Raw genomic sequence first — 17,824 nt, 5'->3', positions numbered from 1 at the left:
TGAAAATCCATTTCAAATCTGATTTCGATATCATCCGTTTCTTTAAGCATTTTGAAAGGGTGGTGCAAGGAAAAAGGAATAACGAACTGAATTCAGAATTTGACTCAAGGAAAAAGTTACCAAAATTATTTATGAGGAGACCACCACCTATGTTGGTGCAAGCTAGTAAAGTATATACACCTTGTATATTTGAAGTTTTCCAAGGTGAATATGAAAGATCCTTATCAGCTTGCACCAAGCAATTGGATGGCTGTAATGAATATATTGTAGGAGATTTTACCATCGAAGAAGAGTATAAAGTTACCGGTGATCCTTTGAGACAAATAGTTGTGTGCAGCTGCCAGCAATATGAGAGAATTGGGATATTGTGTGGCCATGCTCTTAAAGTTCTTGATTTAATGAACATCAAGTCATTGCCATCACATTATGTGTTAAAGCGATGGACACGAGAAGCACGAAGTGGAGCTGTACAAGACAAGGAGGGAAGAAATATAATTGAAAACCCATATATGGATGCCATGCTTAGCTACAGATATATGTCCCATCAATTTCATAATTTGGCGGATCGAGCATCCAACTTCCCAAAATGTGTTGCTTTGGTGGATAGCACACTTGACATCCTTGGTAAGCAAATTCAAGAAAAACTCAATGCATGCACAAGCACTCCTTGGTATCCATCTACGATTCCCACAGATGCTAGCCCACCAGATGACTTGTTGACTAACGCGCGCCTAAAGAAAAAGGAGGTTGAAACAAAAACTTCAAAACGAAAAAGAACTTGGCTCGATAAAAAGCACAAGTTCAGAAAAAAGAGGGAAAATGTATGTTGCTAAATAAAAGTGCAATTTCAGTGTTATCATTCTGTCCTTCAATTCTCATAACCGTTCTATTTTATTTCACCACAGATAGAAGAGGTTGGGGAAGAGGCAGGTAGTGGCAGTGCACCAACACAATCACAAGCAGATGCACAAGTACAAGTTGCAAATGATGGTGTTTATAGTGGCAAAGGGAAAGAATCTGAAGTCTACGAGACCAATCTTAGGTTCACTCAATTATTGACGGTAATCTTGTTCATATAGTTATAAAACAAACATAGAGATCATAGTTGTTTATAAAATCTTACTTGTTTATTAAATTTATAGGGACCAATCACAGATGAAGATTTTATTGGGCTGTGGTGAAATATTTCTGTTTTTGACAATCATGTGCTCCGATTTACTTCAGTTCAGTTACGAGCAATGTGCAATTCAGTTAGCATCAACAATTGCCATTTTGTGCAAGAGTACTGTCGTAGTTATTTTTAGTCATAACATCTAATCACAACTACGTCTCAATCTTTCTTGCAATTCCAAATTCAGTTTAACAGCGAGGATGCTTCCTGCACTTTGCGTCTCCAAATTCAATTAACAACAGGATAGCAGCAGTGCACAGGTCAAATGCGACCAGGACGGGCTCCTGCGCTCCTGCTCCTTCTCTTCGAGAACGCGACCAGCTTGTGTGTCTGGGCAGCGGTTGAGCGCGGCGACGAGGACGATACGGCCGGGAGGACCAGCGTGAGCCTGGGCAGCGGCCGGCGACGAGGACGGCCTCCAGCTCGCCTTCGCCATCAACGCCACCATCCTCCTCTACAATATGAGCCGAACTGTAGACCTCTGCGGCAAGCCGCACTTCACCTGGGCCACCAGCGTCGCGCCGCGCCGCACCGCCACGGTGGAAGCAGAGACGGCCGGGAGGAGGGGGCGCCGCCGCCGCTGGTCTTCCTTTTGTCAGCTGTAGTGCGCCGATTTCTGTTTCCCCGTCGTTGAGCTGGGCTTTGGGCCGACTCGCGTTGAGTTTTGATGTGCTGCCGTCCGATGGACTATGAACGAACAGATTTAACTTATGTCCCTCTGCAGTATTGACCAGTACGTCAGAGGATCTCGTTCCAAAGACCACACGGTTTGTTCAACAGCAGCGCCTAGGGAGCCGTGCGACCTACTGCGTCAACATGTGCCAATGGGAAATCAACCAATCAATCAATCGCATTAACATTTTATTTTATTTTCGTACTAGAAATCCTGCAGGAGCAGACCCGAATCAATCCAATAGAGCAGCCTGCAGCAGTAATTCTTTGGGAGCTACTGTAGCTGCTTCTTCCTATCTTTACCCGGAGCTGCCTCCGTCTTCATCTTCACCACAAAGAGCAGAGGTGGCTTTTGTCTTTTTTACAAGACATTTTTGCAGTTTCAAGAGAGAGGATGCAGGGGGCAGCAGGCGCCGTGGGGAATAACAGCGGCTCGCCGTCGACGGCGACGGGGAAGAGTCAGAGCGCCATGAAGAAGCCAAGGCTAGAGCCACCACCCATCGGCGAGGTGAAGCAGGAAATCGTCGTGCACGAAGGCGGCGGAGCAATGGTGGCGGCGGAGGCTGGCTCCGGCACCGGCGGATCTCGGGTGGAGGTCACGGTGAAGATGATGGACTCGAGCGTGCTCCACTGCCCCATCTGCTCCCGTCCCTTCAAGCCTCCGGCCTGGAAGAAGCAGCCGGGCTCCGGGCACGAGCAGGGCGCGTGCGGGCAGACGCTCTGGTGCTCGCCGGCCTCGTGGTAGGTGACGAAGCTCGGGCAGCCGGCGTGCGGGCACTCGATCTGGGTCGAGGAGACCACCTTGTCCAGCGCCGGGCACCGCGAAGCCGCCGCCGCCGTGCTCGCATTTCTGGCACCGCTTGTCCGGGATCTCCGCCAGGCAGCTCTCGCACGCCGTGTGCCCGCCTTTGCACTGCACAAGCACAACACAAATAGATTGACTGATTGCTAATTTGTTTCAGGCGAAATCGATCCACGGAGGTTGAAGGAGGTGAGGTATGGAGTACCTTGAAGATGGGCCCCAAAGGCTCTGCTCGTGCACCTCGTGGCCGCGCACGCCATGCCGGTCCACAAGGTCCGGCACGCCAGGGTCGGCATGCTCCGGCTGCCGGCCATGGGGCCGCCGCGGCACCTGATGCTCGTGGAAGGGAACGACGACAGCGGGTTCCTCCTCACTGTGGGCCGCGGCCAGGCCGGCATCACGGCCGTGTCGGCCGTGTACATTCGGGCCGGCGGCCCGCCGTGGTACGCGGTCAAGATGTGGGCCAACGGGCCGCCCCCGGCGCCGGGGATGAAGACGGACAGCAGGGCGCACGCCGTGTTGGTGGAGATCGTGGCGGTCTGCGGCGCGGCGCCCGGGGCCGTCGACGTGAAGGCGCTGCCCGTGCTGACGGTGCCGAGGAACTTCTTGGTCGGAGGAGCTGCTGGAGCGGCGGACATGGTGCTGCCCGTCAGCGTTCGCGTCGACAAGATGAGCTGACCTTGTATGCTAATGCAGCCTGCGATTGTTATTAGTGTCTGTAGGTGTCACTTTTCTTAGCGCCTGATGGTTAGCTGGAAGTAACATCTCTTGGGTTACAATGATCCTTAATGTGATGCCTGTGCAGGCTAGGTGTTTGATAAATTGATTGCTTGGCATCCATGCTCATCATGTGGACATTGAAGCGGCCTGCAGCGCGGCGCCCGAGGCCTTGTTCGACTTGGAGGAGCTGAGTAGCTGACCATCTTGAGGAAGTTCTTGGTCGGATCTGGAGCGTCGTAAGTGCTGCTGCTCAGCGTTCGCATCGACAAGATGGGTGTCCATTAGTCTTCTCTAATGATCCCATGCTAATGCAGCCAGCGATTAGTGTCAGTTATGAATGTCGCAAAAATAATTCAACTGACATGAAAATGATATCATAGCGAAATTTTATTGGATTGAAATTTTGGGCTCTGGTAACGACCACAGCAGATAATAACGACCACATATCGATAAGCCATATAACACAAAACATGAAGGAGATCAAGGCTACAAAATTGTTGTATTCAAAATTCAGTGAAGTCTCTTCTTCGTCCCGGCATGTGGTGTCGTCTGGGCCGGCCACCAGAGTTCAGCAGCAGCAGCACTAAAGCTGATCAATTTGGACGCTGAGCGTCAGCGTTTCGCTGGACGATATAAGCTCCCGAGGCACCAGCAAGTTCAAGGGTACTGTGGATGTAGTCTGATGCACCCTGTTGTTGTCCCCGTTGTGTAAGTCCACCATGTCACTTTGGCGGAGCCAGCCTAATGCCTGGGTATGCAATGCATACCCAGGTATTTTGGCAGAGTACTGCTTGTATATTTGTAGGCAAAATTTAGAATTTGTGTAGTGTTTAATTATTAACTCCTGTAGAGTTTATGTCCTATTTACATATTGTTTAGCTCAATGTCGATTGATTTAATTAGCTAGCTAGTTTTGTAGAGTTTGTGTCTTGTTTAGTCGCCAAATGTATGACCATTGTTTTACATGTGTTCGTGTTCATTTGGCGTCGGGTGTGTTGAGGTGTGTGATTTATACTCCATCGTATACGTTAAGAAATTGTATGTGGTAAAAGATTAGTTTGCCAAGTACATGTGTAGTATGTTTGTTCAATGCGCCGTAGATGCTATACCTACCGTCCTTTAGATCATCTCTAATAAAAAAACATAGGTGCTATACCTACCGTCCTTTAGATCATCTCTAATAAAAAAAACGTGTATATCCATGTTCCAAATCCTGGCTCCGCCCCTCAGAGTCGTTATTATTTTCTTGTATTGAAAGAAAACACCTGTTCTGTACAGTATATGGAGAGTCATTATTTTTTTCGTGTATTGTAAAAACCACATGCTCTGTATCATATATGGAGTCATTATTATTTTCTTGTATTGTATAAACCATGTGTGTTCTCTAACATACATGAGAACGCGTCGGTTTACAATACATGGTACAGAGCGCGTGGTTTTTACAATACAAGAAAAGAATAACGACTCCATACCATTATACGGTGCAGAACACGTGTTTTCTTCCAATACAAGAAAATAACAATGACTCTCCATATATGTACAGAACGAGTCTATAAAAGAATCCCCAAGGGAAAACAAAAAAATCACAAAAATCTATTCTTGGCCTGGCTGACATGAGTGAGCGGAACAAGAGGGGCGCACCGTCGCCGGTGGACCGTGACGGTGGCAAGAAGGTGAAAGCGGTGGCACAGGTGATGAAAAACGAGCAAGAACGACTGCAGCAGCAAGGAGAAGAGAACGAACGTGAGGAAGGAGAAGTTGGTGCCGAAGATGGGTCCTTGGCCGCGCCTCCGCCTCCGCCGTCACCACCGCTGCCACAGATTGACGCGAGGATCGACGTGGCTTTGTTCCACTGCAAGAGCTGCTGCCGCCCCCTCAAGCCCCCACTCTTCGAGGTGAGTCTCCCCAACCAAGTTGTCGATCGATGCAAAGATATTTGTTTCTATATTAGGAATAAGTGTTCCTGACGGTTTTTTGGCCTTTGCTGACGGTTTAGCCCTGTCAGGAATTTGTCGTTTTGGGGTAGCGAGAGAAAAAGATAAAATTTGTTTGATCTCTTACGTTTGAATGGGTTTCTTTCTTTGTGTTGCAGTGCGAGGCGGAGGGGCACGTGGTGTGCTGCCGCGACTACTGCCGTCACATGCACGGCGAACTCTGCAGCCGCACGGAACCCTCCCGCCCTGCGCTGAACGCCATCCTCACCGCCGCCAAGGTTTCGTGCGTGTACAGAGAGTTCGGCTGCGGCCTCCACATCGTCTACCACGACGCCATGAACCACCTGCGCACATGCCTTCACGCGCCCTGCCTGTGCCCTGAGCCCGGCTGCTCGTTCCTGGGCACCCCGCTGGCGCTGCTCGGCCACTTCGACGCCGCCCACGCGCGGGCCATATCCACCGTCAGCTACGGCCACCCCTTGAAACTCACCCTGCCGCTGTCTCAGCCATGGCACTTCGTCCTCGGGCAGGACGACCGCAGCGTCTTCCTTGTGTCACTGGGCACGCTCAACGGCAGCAGCTCGGCCATGGGAGTGTCCCTGGTCTGCGTCAGGGTGCCGCGGGGCCGCAATACCGGTGCAAGCTCGTCGTCGTGGGTTTACCCGGCGTGGACAACAACATGGGGCCTATGATGACGTCCCGGGTGAGAAGCAGCGCGCTTGCCGGCGGCGCGCCGACGCCGTGGAAGGGCCAGGCCGGGCAGGGGATGTACTTGGAGGTGCCTTGGGAGCTGATGCTGCCCGACGGAACGCTGGCTGTCAGCCTCCAAATTGATCAGCTTTAGTTTGCTGCCGCTGGCACTCTAGTGGCCAAGAGAGCACCACATGCCGGCCGGGACGAAGAAGACACTCCATTAATTGAATTTTGAATCGAACAATTTGTTGCCTTTGTTCTTCTGCATGTTATCGATATATCTGCTCCGGTAGCTACCTGAGCCAAATTCAGTCCAAGAGATTTTTATTATGATATCAATTTCGTATCAGTTGAATTATTTTGAAATGTTGTTTCATCGACATACCATTATGCCATTGATATTTCTTAGCAACATATTACGTACTGAAATTTTCATATCATTGCTTTTTTTTTGTTAAAACTAGTTAACAGCATGTGTGTTTCTAACAAAATAAAATAGTATATAAATTCTCATAACCGTATCTATAATCTTAATCTCTAGGGAATTAATCTCAACTCTTCACATGCAACCTATCCAGTCACCAAACTACCGAAGTACGAGCCTAACATCGGCAAAAAAAAAAACCCCTTTCCCACCATTTCCCATCATTGCCAGTTCTCTGTTCGTCCAGCGTGGCTCGAGCCTCGATCTACGCCGACCGGCGCCCTCCTCTCGAATTCCCTTTTTTTTTTTGAGAGGCCCTCTCGAATTCTCATTCTGCCTCACTGCGACAAAAGCGTGAAACCAGTTTTTGCCCAACGATGGGCCTCCAGCAGTCCAGCCTCCTAATAGATCTCCATGTTCTATTCCCAGCAGCCCAGCCCACCTAGGCCTATTTACATAAACTGTTAGCACTTAACGAATGGGCCTTGGGCTTGGATAAGACAGCGCCCAGCACGAGACACGTTTTCGTTTTTTCCGATCGAACGAATCGTTCGATTCCCTACTTTTCCATCTGTATATTAGGTATCTAAACCCCTACTTGTGTACTCCGTATACGGAGAGAGTGCACTTCAATTTCCAGCAGCCAAGAACATTTGGAAAAAAAGGAAGCAATTTAAGGTGCTACCTATGATGCCACAAGTGAGACCAGAGCATTACACTATTCAAAATACAATTTTCAAAAGTAGTTGGAGCTGGTAATGAAAAATGTATAGAAGACACAAGTAGAGAAACCCATCTTAATCAACCTGTACGATGCTTTGAGATTCGAAGGTCCTACTTAATAAGTCTTCCTATGGTTTCCATGTTTGATAGATATCACATAGCCGATTCGCTTAATCACAAGTTTATGGTTTATTTATAGGTATTATTTTTTCTACTGATTTCGCACACAGAAGTGGGTAATCTCTCCTGAAATGTTATCACAACAGGTCTTAACATACCCCTCCAAACCAAAGACACACAAAGGCCGAGACTTGTAGATGATCTTGCATGTATCTGTTAATACTGCTACTCGACAATGCGACAAAAACCGATTGACAATGTTAACTTCGATGAATCTTGAGACTCCAAAAGTGATTGGATTAAGAAAATAGGAGTTCCTTCTCTAGATTCATTAACAAACCTGAAATACGGATGACACACAAAATTTGCCTACAACAAATGAACTGAACAGTCTAACTATGGAATTTCTGGTCTAGTAATAAACACAACATGCTACCAGTCTTGGAAGAACATATTGGCACATTCCTAAGCTGGAAACGGAAAATAAACATTTGTTATGGGCAGAGCACTTGCATTTTCCTTAACTCGAAACAAAGAATAAACCATTTTCGTTGGACCCAGCAGTGATCTAGAGCATGCGAATGTATTAGCAAATCAGGTAAAGGAGATAATACACCCATAGGAGTAACATCAGATTGGAAGCAACGTGTAGACACTGGAGTAATAGGATTCAGTTAACACACACGGCACAATGAGCATGGATGCCAAGCAATCAATCTAACAAACACCTAGCCTGCACAGGCATCACATTAAGTAAGGATCATTGAAACCCAGAGATGTTACTGCTTCGTTTGATATTTGCTCCTAACATCATATCCAGATGTGCATACACAATTTTTCACGGCAACGCGAGGGAAATAACCTGGTCAATCTTTGCATGCATGCATGTCTTGATTCTTGACTTCTCGTTGTCGCTCTCGATCGATCGATATATAGAAATGCATGCAGTTTAATCTGTCTGAATGTCGTTGCATGCATAGCATCCCTACTTGTGTGGGTTTGTTCCGGAAAGGCTTCTTTGCTAAAATGCTAAGTTACCCTACCATGCATGTAGTCCCCTTATAGAGCTAAGACGCTTTGCATGCATGCAATACACTGGATTCATAGATGATCACATCGGTCAGAGCTTTATGATCTGAAACGATCTTCAGAAGAAATACTCCATCCGTCCCAAATTAAGTGACTTAAATTTCTCTAAATATGCATGTATCTATACCTAAAAAGCGTCTAGATACATGTAATATTTCGACACTTAATATGGGACGGGAGAGTAGAAAATTAACAGTTCTAAGCTTGATATTTCATTACCAGGTGCATCGCGCAATCGAAGCACAAGAATATATCAACCGAGCATTATTAGTCACTAATTTTCACGTGCACTAATTGCACCAAATTGTATCAGATCAGAAAAAAATTCTTCGAAATCTACCGGGCAGGTCGAGTAGCTCAGGAAGATGTGCGTTGGTGAGCTTTCCAGTCCTGCCCGTGATCCCACATGCGCTGCTTCGTCTTCTTCTTCCTCCGGCTTCAGTGACAGGCCATCGCAGACCAGCTCCGCTTCGCCATATCGGTGGCTGGCCGTTCCCTCCGGAGCTCCTTCTCTATGTCTGCCATATCCTTCGGCTGCTTCATCTCGTGGAACAGCTTCTTCAACACCTTGTTCGCTGTTATCCTCGATCTAGGGTCTGCCGTTCTTGTGCACCATGTCTTGCTGGCCTGACAGCCAGTAGATGTCATCTACTCCTTCCGATTCTAAATTCTTGTCGTTGTTTTAATTCAAATTTGCACTAAAACAACGCCAAAATTTAGGATCGGAGGGAGTTGTAGATGTCAGCTGAGTTCTCTGGAGCTAAAAGAGAAAAAAAATATATATATGGTGGGCGGAGCTAGCGCCCGGCTAGACATGGTGTACAGATAGATAAGCAGTACAGATAGATAAGCATCGATCAACGACCTCGGCAACCGGAAGGCTGTCGGGGAAGCTTGTAATCAGCTCGAGCAAAGCGTGTTTCCCCTTGAGATGATGCTTGGGCTGCACAAATGGTATGCAGTTAATTCATCGCCATGGATCGAAAATGATCGCTGACCAGTTCAATACATGCAACTGTAATCTCTTAACCAAGGTTTTAAATTTTGATAATTTCGTGGTCTGAAAATTTTAGGCTTTAGATTCGGTTAAAAATTTCAGTTTCACTAATATAACTTGAGTCCAAAACAAAAGGTAGTTCAGTTCAATCATGCATATGATGCAACTGTTATATCTTAATCAAAGTTTTAAATTTTGATGAAATTTCGGCAAAGTTTTGGATAATTTCAGTGGGTTTCAAAATTTAGCCTTTCGGTTAAGAATTTAAGTTTGACTACAACTTGAGCTCAACAAACTTATGTTTTGACTGATAGCTATATATTGCATAACTTGTGCTAGACAAACTTATGTTTTGCTACAATTTTTATAAAATTTGGTTAATTTTTGTTGAAATTTCAAACACCAAAACCTGCAATACTTCCGGAATTACCAAAATTTTGGTCATTTCGGTGGGTACCGAAAGTTTGAACAACAAAATTTTAAACCTTTATCTTAACTACTTTACCGTGTAAGAGAAATTCTCAGGCTCTCAAGGACAACGTTGTTGGGTCCTTCAATTGCAACATAAGTCTCTTTTATTTGCTTTGTTTCTGTTAAAGCCTCCCTTTTCTGCAAATCCATAAAAGTTTGTTCTTATCCCAAAGAAGACTGTCACATCCGACCGTTTGACACTAACACTGCAATTGCCGACCGACAGTTCGACTCCTTCGTATTTTTCATTCCGGACCAACGGCCCGTCACCCTACATACAAATTCCGACCAACCGTCCGACACCATATGTACACTTTTCCCGACCAATGACAGTCGGCAATTCTGTGCAGTGGATTTGTAGCCTCACTCTGCATCTTCTGACTTCTGAGAATAATAATCTGACCTGCAGATTATTCGCAGATTGGCGCATTCGCTACTGGTTTAGTGAATTGTTGGGGCCTAATTGTTTGGCTAGCTGCCATGTGGGATAGACTTGCTTGGCCTGCTGCAGTTTGAATCTGTTGATGCACTCGTTTAGAACCATCTGAAAGAGAAGATAAGCAGTCATGATTTTTTCTTTCGAAAATGAATCAATAAGCAACGTTTGATAAACCGGAACTTGGAGTTGGATTGTGTGACACTTTGCACACGGAGTCACCGTGCTACGATTAAGGAGGGGTTGGTGCACATGGATAATCAAGATCGACAGATTGTGGTCCGCACTAGCAGGTTAATTATATGGGATTGCTGGTATGAGAGACAGCTACAAGTGATGGATGCGAATGTGACTCAGCCCGGTGGGCTTCTTAGGATGGGCGTTGGCCATCCTGGCCCTGGTGGGCCAAATCACCGTTGTGGGCCTACCATGGGGGGATGCCCCCGACAAGCTGCGAATAAAGAAAAAGGTTGAGATAGATCGAGATGGCCACCTAGGCACCTACCCCATTCACCACTCCATTTTTCTCTCGCCCCAAATAGAGGAGGAGATGTGGCAGCGCTAGGGTTTCCACCGCTTCCCCTTCTTCACCTTGTTCGGCGAAGTAGGCCAAAGAAACTATGCCGAACCGCCTCCATCTACTCCATCAACTCTGGCCGGTTGCCCGCCAGCGTCCCTCTTACAACCCTCACAGTCATCCCTTCCACCCTCATTGTTGGCCCTTGCACCATTTAAAAAACCCTCTGTTAGCACAGGGTCAAGAACTCGATGAATTGGACAATGGTAGTTTTGTGCAGCGTAAATTGCTTGCTGCTTTTCTGTTTCCTTTTTATTAGCGATTAAACAATCAACATCAATGCCTAGCAGATCAACAATAATAATCCATTTCCAGTGATGCCATCTTATGATGACGAATGAGTCCAGATCGATCGGCAAGCGGTCCTAACTTCACGGCACGCACAACATACACGGTTTGTGCTGTAACAAATCAATTGAAGGAGAAAAACTATGTAGAAGATAAGCTAATAAAACTGAAAGCTATAAAAAGATATTAAACTGAATCAAAAACCTTGTCCTACCGCCAACCTCCTCCATGAGGAGCCTGCCAGCAATGCCGTCCGCCTTCATGCTGCTCTGCCTCCCGAACCTCCTCGCCACTTGCTAGAGAAACCGGTGCGTCACCGTCGCCTCCTATATTTTTTTTTCCTTACTGATGATGCTTGCATACATGATATATTGGCTATAGATGTATGTGTGGATCGTGTATCTGCCGTACCGGTTCCATCGATGCTTTGTATGGATGTTTTTTATATTTATTTTAGTTTTTGTCGTTCTGGCTCCGACCATATTTTTTTCCTTGAAGTGGGGTGACAGCTTTCATTAATTAGAGACGAAGAATCTGCAGATGCAGTGCTTACAAGGAAATCATTCTCGTCATGAAACCAATACAGTGCTTCATGCACTGACAAGCATACATATATAGCACAGTAATGAGCTATAGAATTATGACCTCAGACCCTTGTACGTACTGTTGTACATATTTTTACAGGTTAATTGGTCAGTTTTAAATGTTATTATGTTATAGTACTACCGTTATGTTAATTTAAACATGCCATCTTCCTTTTGAACATGGGGAGTGTGTGTGTGTGTGTGTGTGTGGCTATAATTGATATATTTATTTTCTAATGATGTTTATCTTTCAGAACTTATGACGATATCAATAAATGTCGAAGTCCATTAAAATGGGCATATTTTCTATTGGTTCACCAAAAGTGAAATATCAATTTTCTCATGCTGGCAGCATAAAATTATTTTACCTTAAAGGTGCAGGTGTACATTCAGTTTCTAATGCTATTGAAGGTCCATGCATGTGATGAAAACCATTTAACCAAATTAAATGAACGTATATGCTAACTGATTGCACCATTCTTGTTTCTGAAACTTAGTTCTCAGATATTTCATTGAATTAATGTGATGCGTGCAGATCCAACGAAAAAACAGAGGGAAAGGGGTTAGAATAAGATTTATGTGAAAAACTTTGTTTCTCTTAATTCATTTTGATTTCATGATTTGTGGTATTTCTTGCTCAATCCCTGCATTATGTTGCATGTTTTACAAAGGAAAGCACCAGTGGAGTTATGCATACAGCAAATATGAGGTAAGAGGGTCATAAGGTAATTATCGTCTCTTCCATGAATTTTTCAAATCAACTCCCTAGAGATTACTGTTCCAGTTTCCAAGGTCAATTTGTTCCAGTTTCCAAGCTCAATTTAAGTGTGAATAGCTAGAATTTTTTTTAAAGAATCCTTTTTATTATAAATCTGCAAATTAAGAAGAGTATAGAATAGTAGTGCTTTCAACTAACACAAATCTATCTTAGTTATCAATTATCGTGTGAAAAGTCATAATTACAAGTGAATTTCTAGCTAGCTAGAAACATCTTTATCTTATTGGCATGGATGAGCTACTTTTTTTAGCAACACCACCTCAATAGTTACAATCAGTTCTAGAAAATGATGGACGCATAAAGAATCCTATAATGAATTCCATCATCATGCCAATGTTGGTTGAGTCGTCTGGTATCTGTGGTATAGACTATGAACACTTGAATGACTCGATCAAGCTGGTGTGTCAATGGCCGGGTTCGAAATTGTGCATAAGATTAAAGCCAACAAACAAATAAATCAAATGGGACATATACAAGTACAAGTTCAAGACACAATCTTATTTCATATTAAAGTTAATTGGTTGATGAGATCTCCAATTAAGCTTTTAATTAGTTCCAAGAAAAGCAATTAAATTCTAGGTCCTCACTTTTATATGAAGTTTTTCTAAAGCTCCAGAAATCAAGGGCACCCGGTTGCATGCAATCATAAGACACTTCACCCATGACGCAACACAGCAATCCATAATCAAAGTACAGTATTTCATATTATTGTTGCCCAGTTAACTTCGACGAACAACTGTTGCTGATACAAGATGTGTACACACCTGACAAACAAACAGGGCAGACCGATACAAGATGTGTACGCACCTGACAATAGTAACAGAATGGTACCAAGTTTCATACTTCTTCTATACCGGATGGATATTAATGTCGACACGAACGGGAGAGTCCTTGGGGCCCCACATGGCATCTGACACGAAGAGGGATGAGGTTGGCTCGTAAGCCCTCATCAGCCGCCTGACGTCCTGTGCCTCGCTGTACAGCAAGAGGAGGCCTGCCTTGGTGCGCACCTCGATCCTGTAATAACGGGTGACCACCTTGCGCGCGAGGTGGATCACAGACAGCGACTGCCCCGGCGCCAGTGCGCTACGATCGTCGGTAACGACGATGAGGAACATCTCCCCGTCTGAGCTAAGGGACACCAGGCAGGCCGGATCGCCGTGATACATGGTCAGTGCACTAGCAACGCCGGGCACGACCATATACCGGAGCATCGGGTGATCCTGCATGATGTGGTCATGCAGTGATGGTCTGCCGGCGTAGATCCCACAGCCGGCGATGGGGCAGTAGCAAGGGGCATAGAGGCAGGACTGTGCATGGGCCAGCGTCTCCGAGTACAAGATCATCTCGGTGCAGCCGCGTGCTCTGAATGAACACGGCACGGTCAGGTCACCAAGGAGGCGCTCCATGGCGTGGCAGCGGGTGGCATCCTCAAGACCTTTGCACAAGCTGCAGCCGTTGTTGACCACGGGGCAGCACTTTGAGCATGTGATGTGGCCCTTGGTGCACTGGTAAACAGAAGATGGAAACAAAAGAATGCATTGGGTTAGGGAGAAACATTGTTGCCGTACTAGCTACAGTAGAATATGACGCAGAAATTCATCTAACCAGACCATTACATTGCCTAATATATATATGGCCTTTTCTAAACTGGCTCGATCAGACTACGCCACTACGCATAGAGAATAAGTGATGCAGAGGGTTCAGTTGTACACATTGACAATGCAAGGACAGAGATATATATTTTGTCATGGCACAAAAAATCAAACTAGCTGTTGGTGCACAAACATCCCAACATCTCAATTTAATTTACATGTCAGCTAGCAGTCCAGCACTCAGCCAGCCAGTGCTAGTACTGAAATTAGAAGAACAACAGAGTGTATATAACAGCATATACATAGTGATGTATGAAATGATAAAAGTGACCTAGCGATGAGAAACAGCAATAGATCGAGCAACTCAATAGATAACACACAGAACTAAATTCCTTGCAGGGGGGTATGAATGTTACGTTAGTGCCATGGATCATAGTAATAATAAACGAAAGGGAAGGCCAGTCCTTTGATCAATACGGCATGTTTCCTGTACCTGGAAAATGGGTGGAACCAATAGGCCGGAACAGACTCCGCACTGCAGCAACTTGGGGTCTATGGCGACCATGGTCTTGGGAGAAACAGTCTTAACCACCTCGGCCTGCTTAGCCTTCTTCCCCGAGCTCCCCGCCGCCTCCGCCGCAGCCTGCTTCTGCAGAATAATTGATCCAAGTTACTGAGAATAGATCTACCAAGTCAACCTAATTTCCCCACCAAATTTGTTAACTTTAAGCTGCTTGTAATTAATTTTTTGTTTGAGTCTTTTCTGTTTAGATTCAGCGTCATAGCTAGGAGGAATCCATTTCTTTCTTGAGTCGTAGAGCCAGCGGCCGTTTTTGTGGCTGTTGAGATTGAGTTGTAGAAGGAGTCGGTTGTAAACATGTACGTTCTCGTATAGGGTGGCGTCGAGTTGGACTTGGTTTTGGCCAGTCATGTTGGATGCGGTTGTCTGCTGTACTTCTATACAAACAAAGGGAATAAAGGCAGACAAAGCAGCGAAGTTTACAGCGGCATATCGTGTTTCCTGTTTTTCCCATCGGCGAGCTAGGCTAGTTCTAATTCGCTGCAGGCAAGGCAACGCTAGGCGAGAAGAAGGAGCATCCCAGATCGGTCTGATTTCCAACTAGTGGTATCAGAGCCGCGTTTTAGATTTTCCAAAGCTACCGGAAGATCATGTCGACGGAAACAGAAGCATCAAGCGCGTCGAGGGAATCGTCCTCTACGGCGACGTACCCTCATCTCGATCGCAGCGACTACGCCATGTGGGTCATGAAGATGACCGTCGCGTTGGAGGCACATGAGTTATGGGAGCCCGTGGACCCTGGAGGTACAGCGTATGCTAAAGGAGGCAAGCTGTACAGGAAGGATTGGCAAGCGCTCTCGGCCATCTACTCAGCGGTACCGAGAGATGTGCTAGGACATCTCGCCGGCAAGGGACCGGCGAAGGAAGTGTGGGACACAATCAAGACCCTGCATCAGGGATCCGAACGTGTCAAGGAGGCGAATCTGCAGACGCATCTGCGGAATTATGAGAGCTTGAGGATGGACGATAGCGAGACTGTTGATGATTTCGCTGCACGGGTGGCGACGCTTGTCACAGCAATTCGTGATCTCGGCGAGAAACTAACAGAAAAGTCGGTGGTACGCCGATTTCTGCGTGCCGCTCCTTCGCGCTACATTCAGATTGTAACATCTATTGATCAGTGTGTCGATTTCGACGTTGACAATATCAGATCTCGTAGGGCGCTTCAAAGCCCATGACGAGCGCATCCGCTTCTGTTTGGGTGACGTGAAGGAGACGGAACAACTGATGTTGACAAGAGCTCAGTGGATGAGTTTGAACGCGAAGAAAGGGCTCGTCGGACGGATCAAGCAGCGAAACTAGGAAGGAAACTCGCCCAGCTGCACCCGGAAAGAAAGCTCAAAACACTCAGAATAATACTGAGGAAAAACCAAAGAAGATAAGGTGTTTCACCTGTGGAGTATATGGGCACTTCAAGTCCGAGTGTCGCAATCCACCGAAGGAACAAGCACTTGTCGCCAGAGAACATGACAAGGAACCAGCTTTGCTGATGCTCGAGACGTGCGAGTTGATGGAAGAACAGCAAGCTCCTCAAACTCCTTGTGCCGAAGAACTGGCACTAGTGGAAGAGAAGGTATCTCTCCATGATAAAAGGAGGAAGGAATGTGACAGTAGCGTGTGGTATCTGGACACAGGCACAAGCAATCACATGACCGGGGACAGAAGCTTATTCTCTGAAATTGATGAAGAGATAGGAGGCACTGTTCGCTTCGGGGATGGGTCGACCGTCAGGATACACGGTCGAGGCACCATCCTGTTTCAAGCTCGTACCGGTGAACACAAGCCACTTGCACATGTGTACTACATACCGAGATTGAAGAGTAATATTATTAGTCTCAGACAACTGGAGGAACGTGGCTGCAAAATCGTACTCGAGGACGGGTACTTGTGGGGCTATGATCGGCAGCGAAACTTGCTCGTTCGGGTGAAGAGGGCAAAGAATCGTCTCTATATTTTGAACGTCAATCTCGCTGAACCAATTTGTTTACTGACCAATTTTGAAGATGAAGCTTGGAGGTGGCATGCGAGGTTTGGTCACCTGAACTTCCAAGCTCTGCGGATGCTCGGTCAGAAAGAGATGGTGCGCGGCATGCCATGCATCAGCCACACAAAGCAGTTATGGGACGGGTGCCTAGTTGGGAAGAAACATAGGGCACCATTTCCTCGAGAAGCATCGTACCGAGCAAGAAGGTGTTAGATTTGGTTCATGGTGATTTGTGTGGACCAGTTACCCCGGCTACTCCAACCGGGAAGAAGTATTTTTTGCTTGTTGTAGATGACTACAACAGGTTTATGTGGGTAACCTTACTGAGTTCCAAGGCTGAAGTGCTCCAAGCCTTCAAGAAAATAATTCAAGGTGGCCGCTGAGGTGAGTGTGGAGGCAAAGCTCAAAGCCTTTTCTACAGATAGAGGAGGAGAGTTCGCTTCACAATATTCAATGCATATTGTGAAGAACATGGTGTCAGAAGGTACTTGACAGCACCATATACACCTCAGCAGAACGGCGTTGTTGACAGACGGAACCAGACGGTGGTCGCCATGGCTCGAAGCATGCTTACGAGCAAGAGGTTGCCCGGAAAATTTTAGGGAGAAGCCGTAAACACATCAGTATATTTTTTGAATAGAGCACCGACAAAGAGTGTTGTCGGGATGACGCCCTATGAAGCATGGTATGGGCAAAAACCTGCAGTGGGACACCTGTGCACCTTCGGGTGCATTGCCCATGTGAAGAAAGTAGCTGGCCATGCCGGAAAACTTGAGGATAGAAGCACTCCGATGATTTTTATCGGATATGAAGAAGGCTCGAAGGCGTATCGTGTGTATGATCCAAAGACAAGAAAGGTGCATGTCACACGTGATGCAATCTTTGAGGAAGACAAGGCATGGACCAGCGAACCAAAATCTACTGCAGCGACATCGACCTCAGGTGATACATTTACGGTGGTTTATGACGAAACCAATGTTGCAAGTCATGATGCAGGTCACAATTATGGCCACGATGTTGATGGTGAGGCCTCCACCACTCCCTCGGTGCAAGGCGCTGCACCGGACGGCACCCCGGACCTGGACGAGGATGGAAGGTACACATCCTCGGAAGGCGACTCAGGAGGAGGTGATGCTGCCGTAGCAGAGAAAACGGCTACCGCAACAGAGAAAGTGGCTACCGCGGC

General features: G+C 46.4%; 4 protein-coding genes across 4 annotated transcripts; 3 read left to right on the top strand and 1 right to left on the bottom strand.

Moving 5' to 3' along the window:
• The first annotated feature begins 149 nt into the window (after positions 1-149).
• Positions 150-1,181, top strand: LOC112271173 (protein FAR-RED ELONGATED HYPOCOTYL 3-like). Its single transcript, XM_024460256.1, has 3 exons — positions 150-821; positions 906-1,061; positions 1,143-1,181. Exons 1-3 carry the CDS (start codon positions 150-152, stop codon positions 1,179-1,181), a joined length of 867 nt encoding a protein of 288 aa, XP_024316024.1.
• A 1,706-nt stretch (positions 1,182-2,887) lies between these two features.
• Positions 2,888-3,471, top strand: LOC104582997. The gene has a single exon (XM_024460014.1). The coding sequence runs from the start codon at positions 2,904-2,906 to the stop codon at positions 3,321-3,323; it is 420 nt and encodes a 139-aa protein (XP_024315782.1). The 5' UTR covers positions 2,888-2,903; the 3' UTR covers positions 3,324-3,471.
• A 1,507-nt stretch (positions 3,472-4,978) lies between these two features.
• LOC100822730 (E3 ubiquitin-protein ligase SINA-like 10) lies at positions 4,979-5,991 on the top strand. The gene is made up of 2 exons (XM_010234638.1): positions 4,979-5,260; positions 5,458-5,991. The coding sequence occupies exons 1-2, from the start codon at positions 4,979-4,981 to the stop codon at positions 5,989-5,991; spliced, it is 816 nt and encodes a 271-aa protein (XP_010232940.1).
• A 7,336-nt stretch (positions 5,992-13,327) lies between these two features.
• LOC104582996 (putative E3 ubiquitin-protein ligase SINA-like 6) lies at positions 13,328-15,310 on the bottom strand. Its single transcript, XM_010234637.1, has 3 exons — positions 15,305-15,310; positions 14,568-14,723; positions 13,328-13,987 (listed from the first exon to the last, which is right to left on the bottom strand). Exons 1-3 carry the CDS (start codon positions 15,308-15,310, stop codon positions 13,328-13,330), a joined length of 822 nt encoding a protein of 273 aa, XP_010232939.1.
• Positions 15,311-17,824: the final 2,514 nt, after the last annotated feature.

Source organism: Brachypodium distachyon, chromosome 2 (genome assembly GCF_000005505.3).
Source record: "Brachypodium distachyon strain Bd21 chromosome 2, Brachypodium_distachyon_v3.0, whole genome shotgun sequence".
Lineage (NCBI taxonomy): Eukaryota > Viridiplantae > Streptophyta > Magnoliopsida > Poales > Poaceae > Brachypodium > Brachypodium distachyon.
This window is presented reverse-complemented; position numbering and strand designations above follow the sequence as displayed.

Excerpts from the sequence above, each read along its gene's own strand:
- LOC112271173 (XM_024460256.1), top strand. The coding sequence starts at position 150 with ATGTTGGTGCAAGCTAGTAAAGTATATACACCTTGTATATTTGAAGTT. Across the intron at positions 822-905 it reads TCAGAAAAAAGAGGGAAAAT|ATAGAAGAGGTTGGGGAAGA; the intron begins GTATGTTGCTAA and ends ATTTCACCACAG. Across the intron at positions 1,062-1,142 it reads GGTTCACTCAATTATTGACG|GGACCAATCACAGATGAAGA; the intron begins GTAATCTTGTTC and ends TTAAATTTATAG.
- LOC104582997 (XM_024460014.1), top strand. The coding sequence starts at position 2,904 with ATGCCGGTCCACAAGGTCCGGCACGCCAGGGTCGGCATGCTCCGGCTG.
- LOC100822730 (XM_010234638.1), top strand. The coding sequence starts at position 4,979 with ATGAGTGAGCGGAACAAGAGGGGCGCACCGTCGCCGGTGGACCGTGAC. Across the intron at positions 5,261-5,457 it reads TCAAGCCCCCACTCTTCGAG|TGCGAGGCGGAGGGGCACGT; the intron begins GTGAGTCTCCCC and ends TTTGTGTTGCAG.
- LOC104582996 (XM_010234637.1), bottom strand. Across the intron at positions 13,988-14,567 it reads TGGTTCCACCCATTTTCCAG|TGCACCAAGGGCCACATCAC; the intron begins GTACAGGAAACA and ends TCTGTTTACCAG.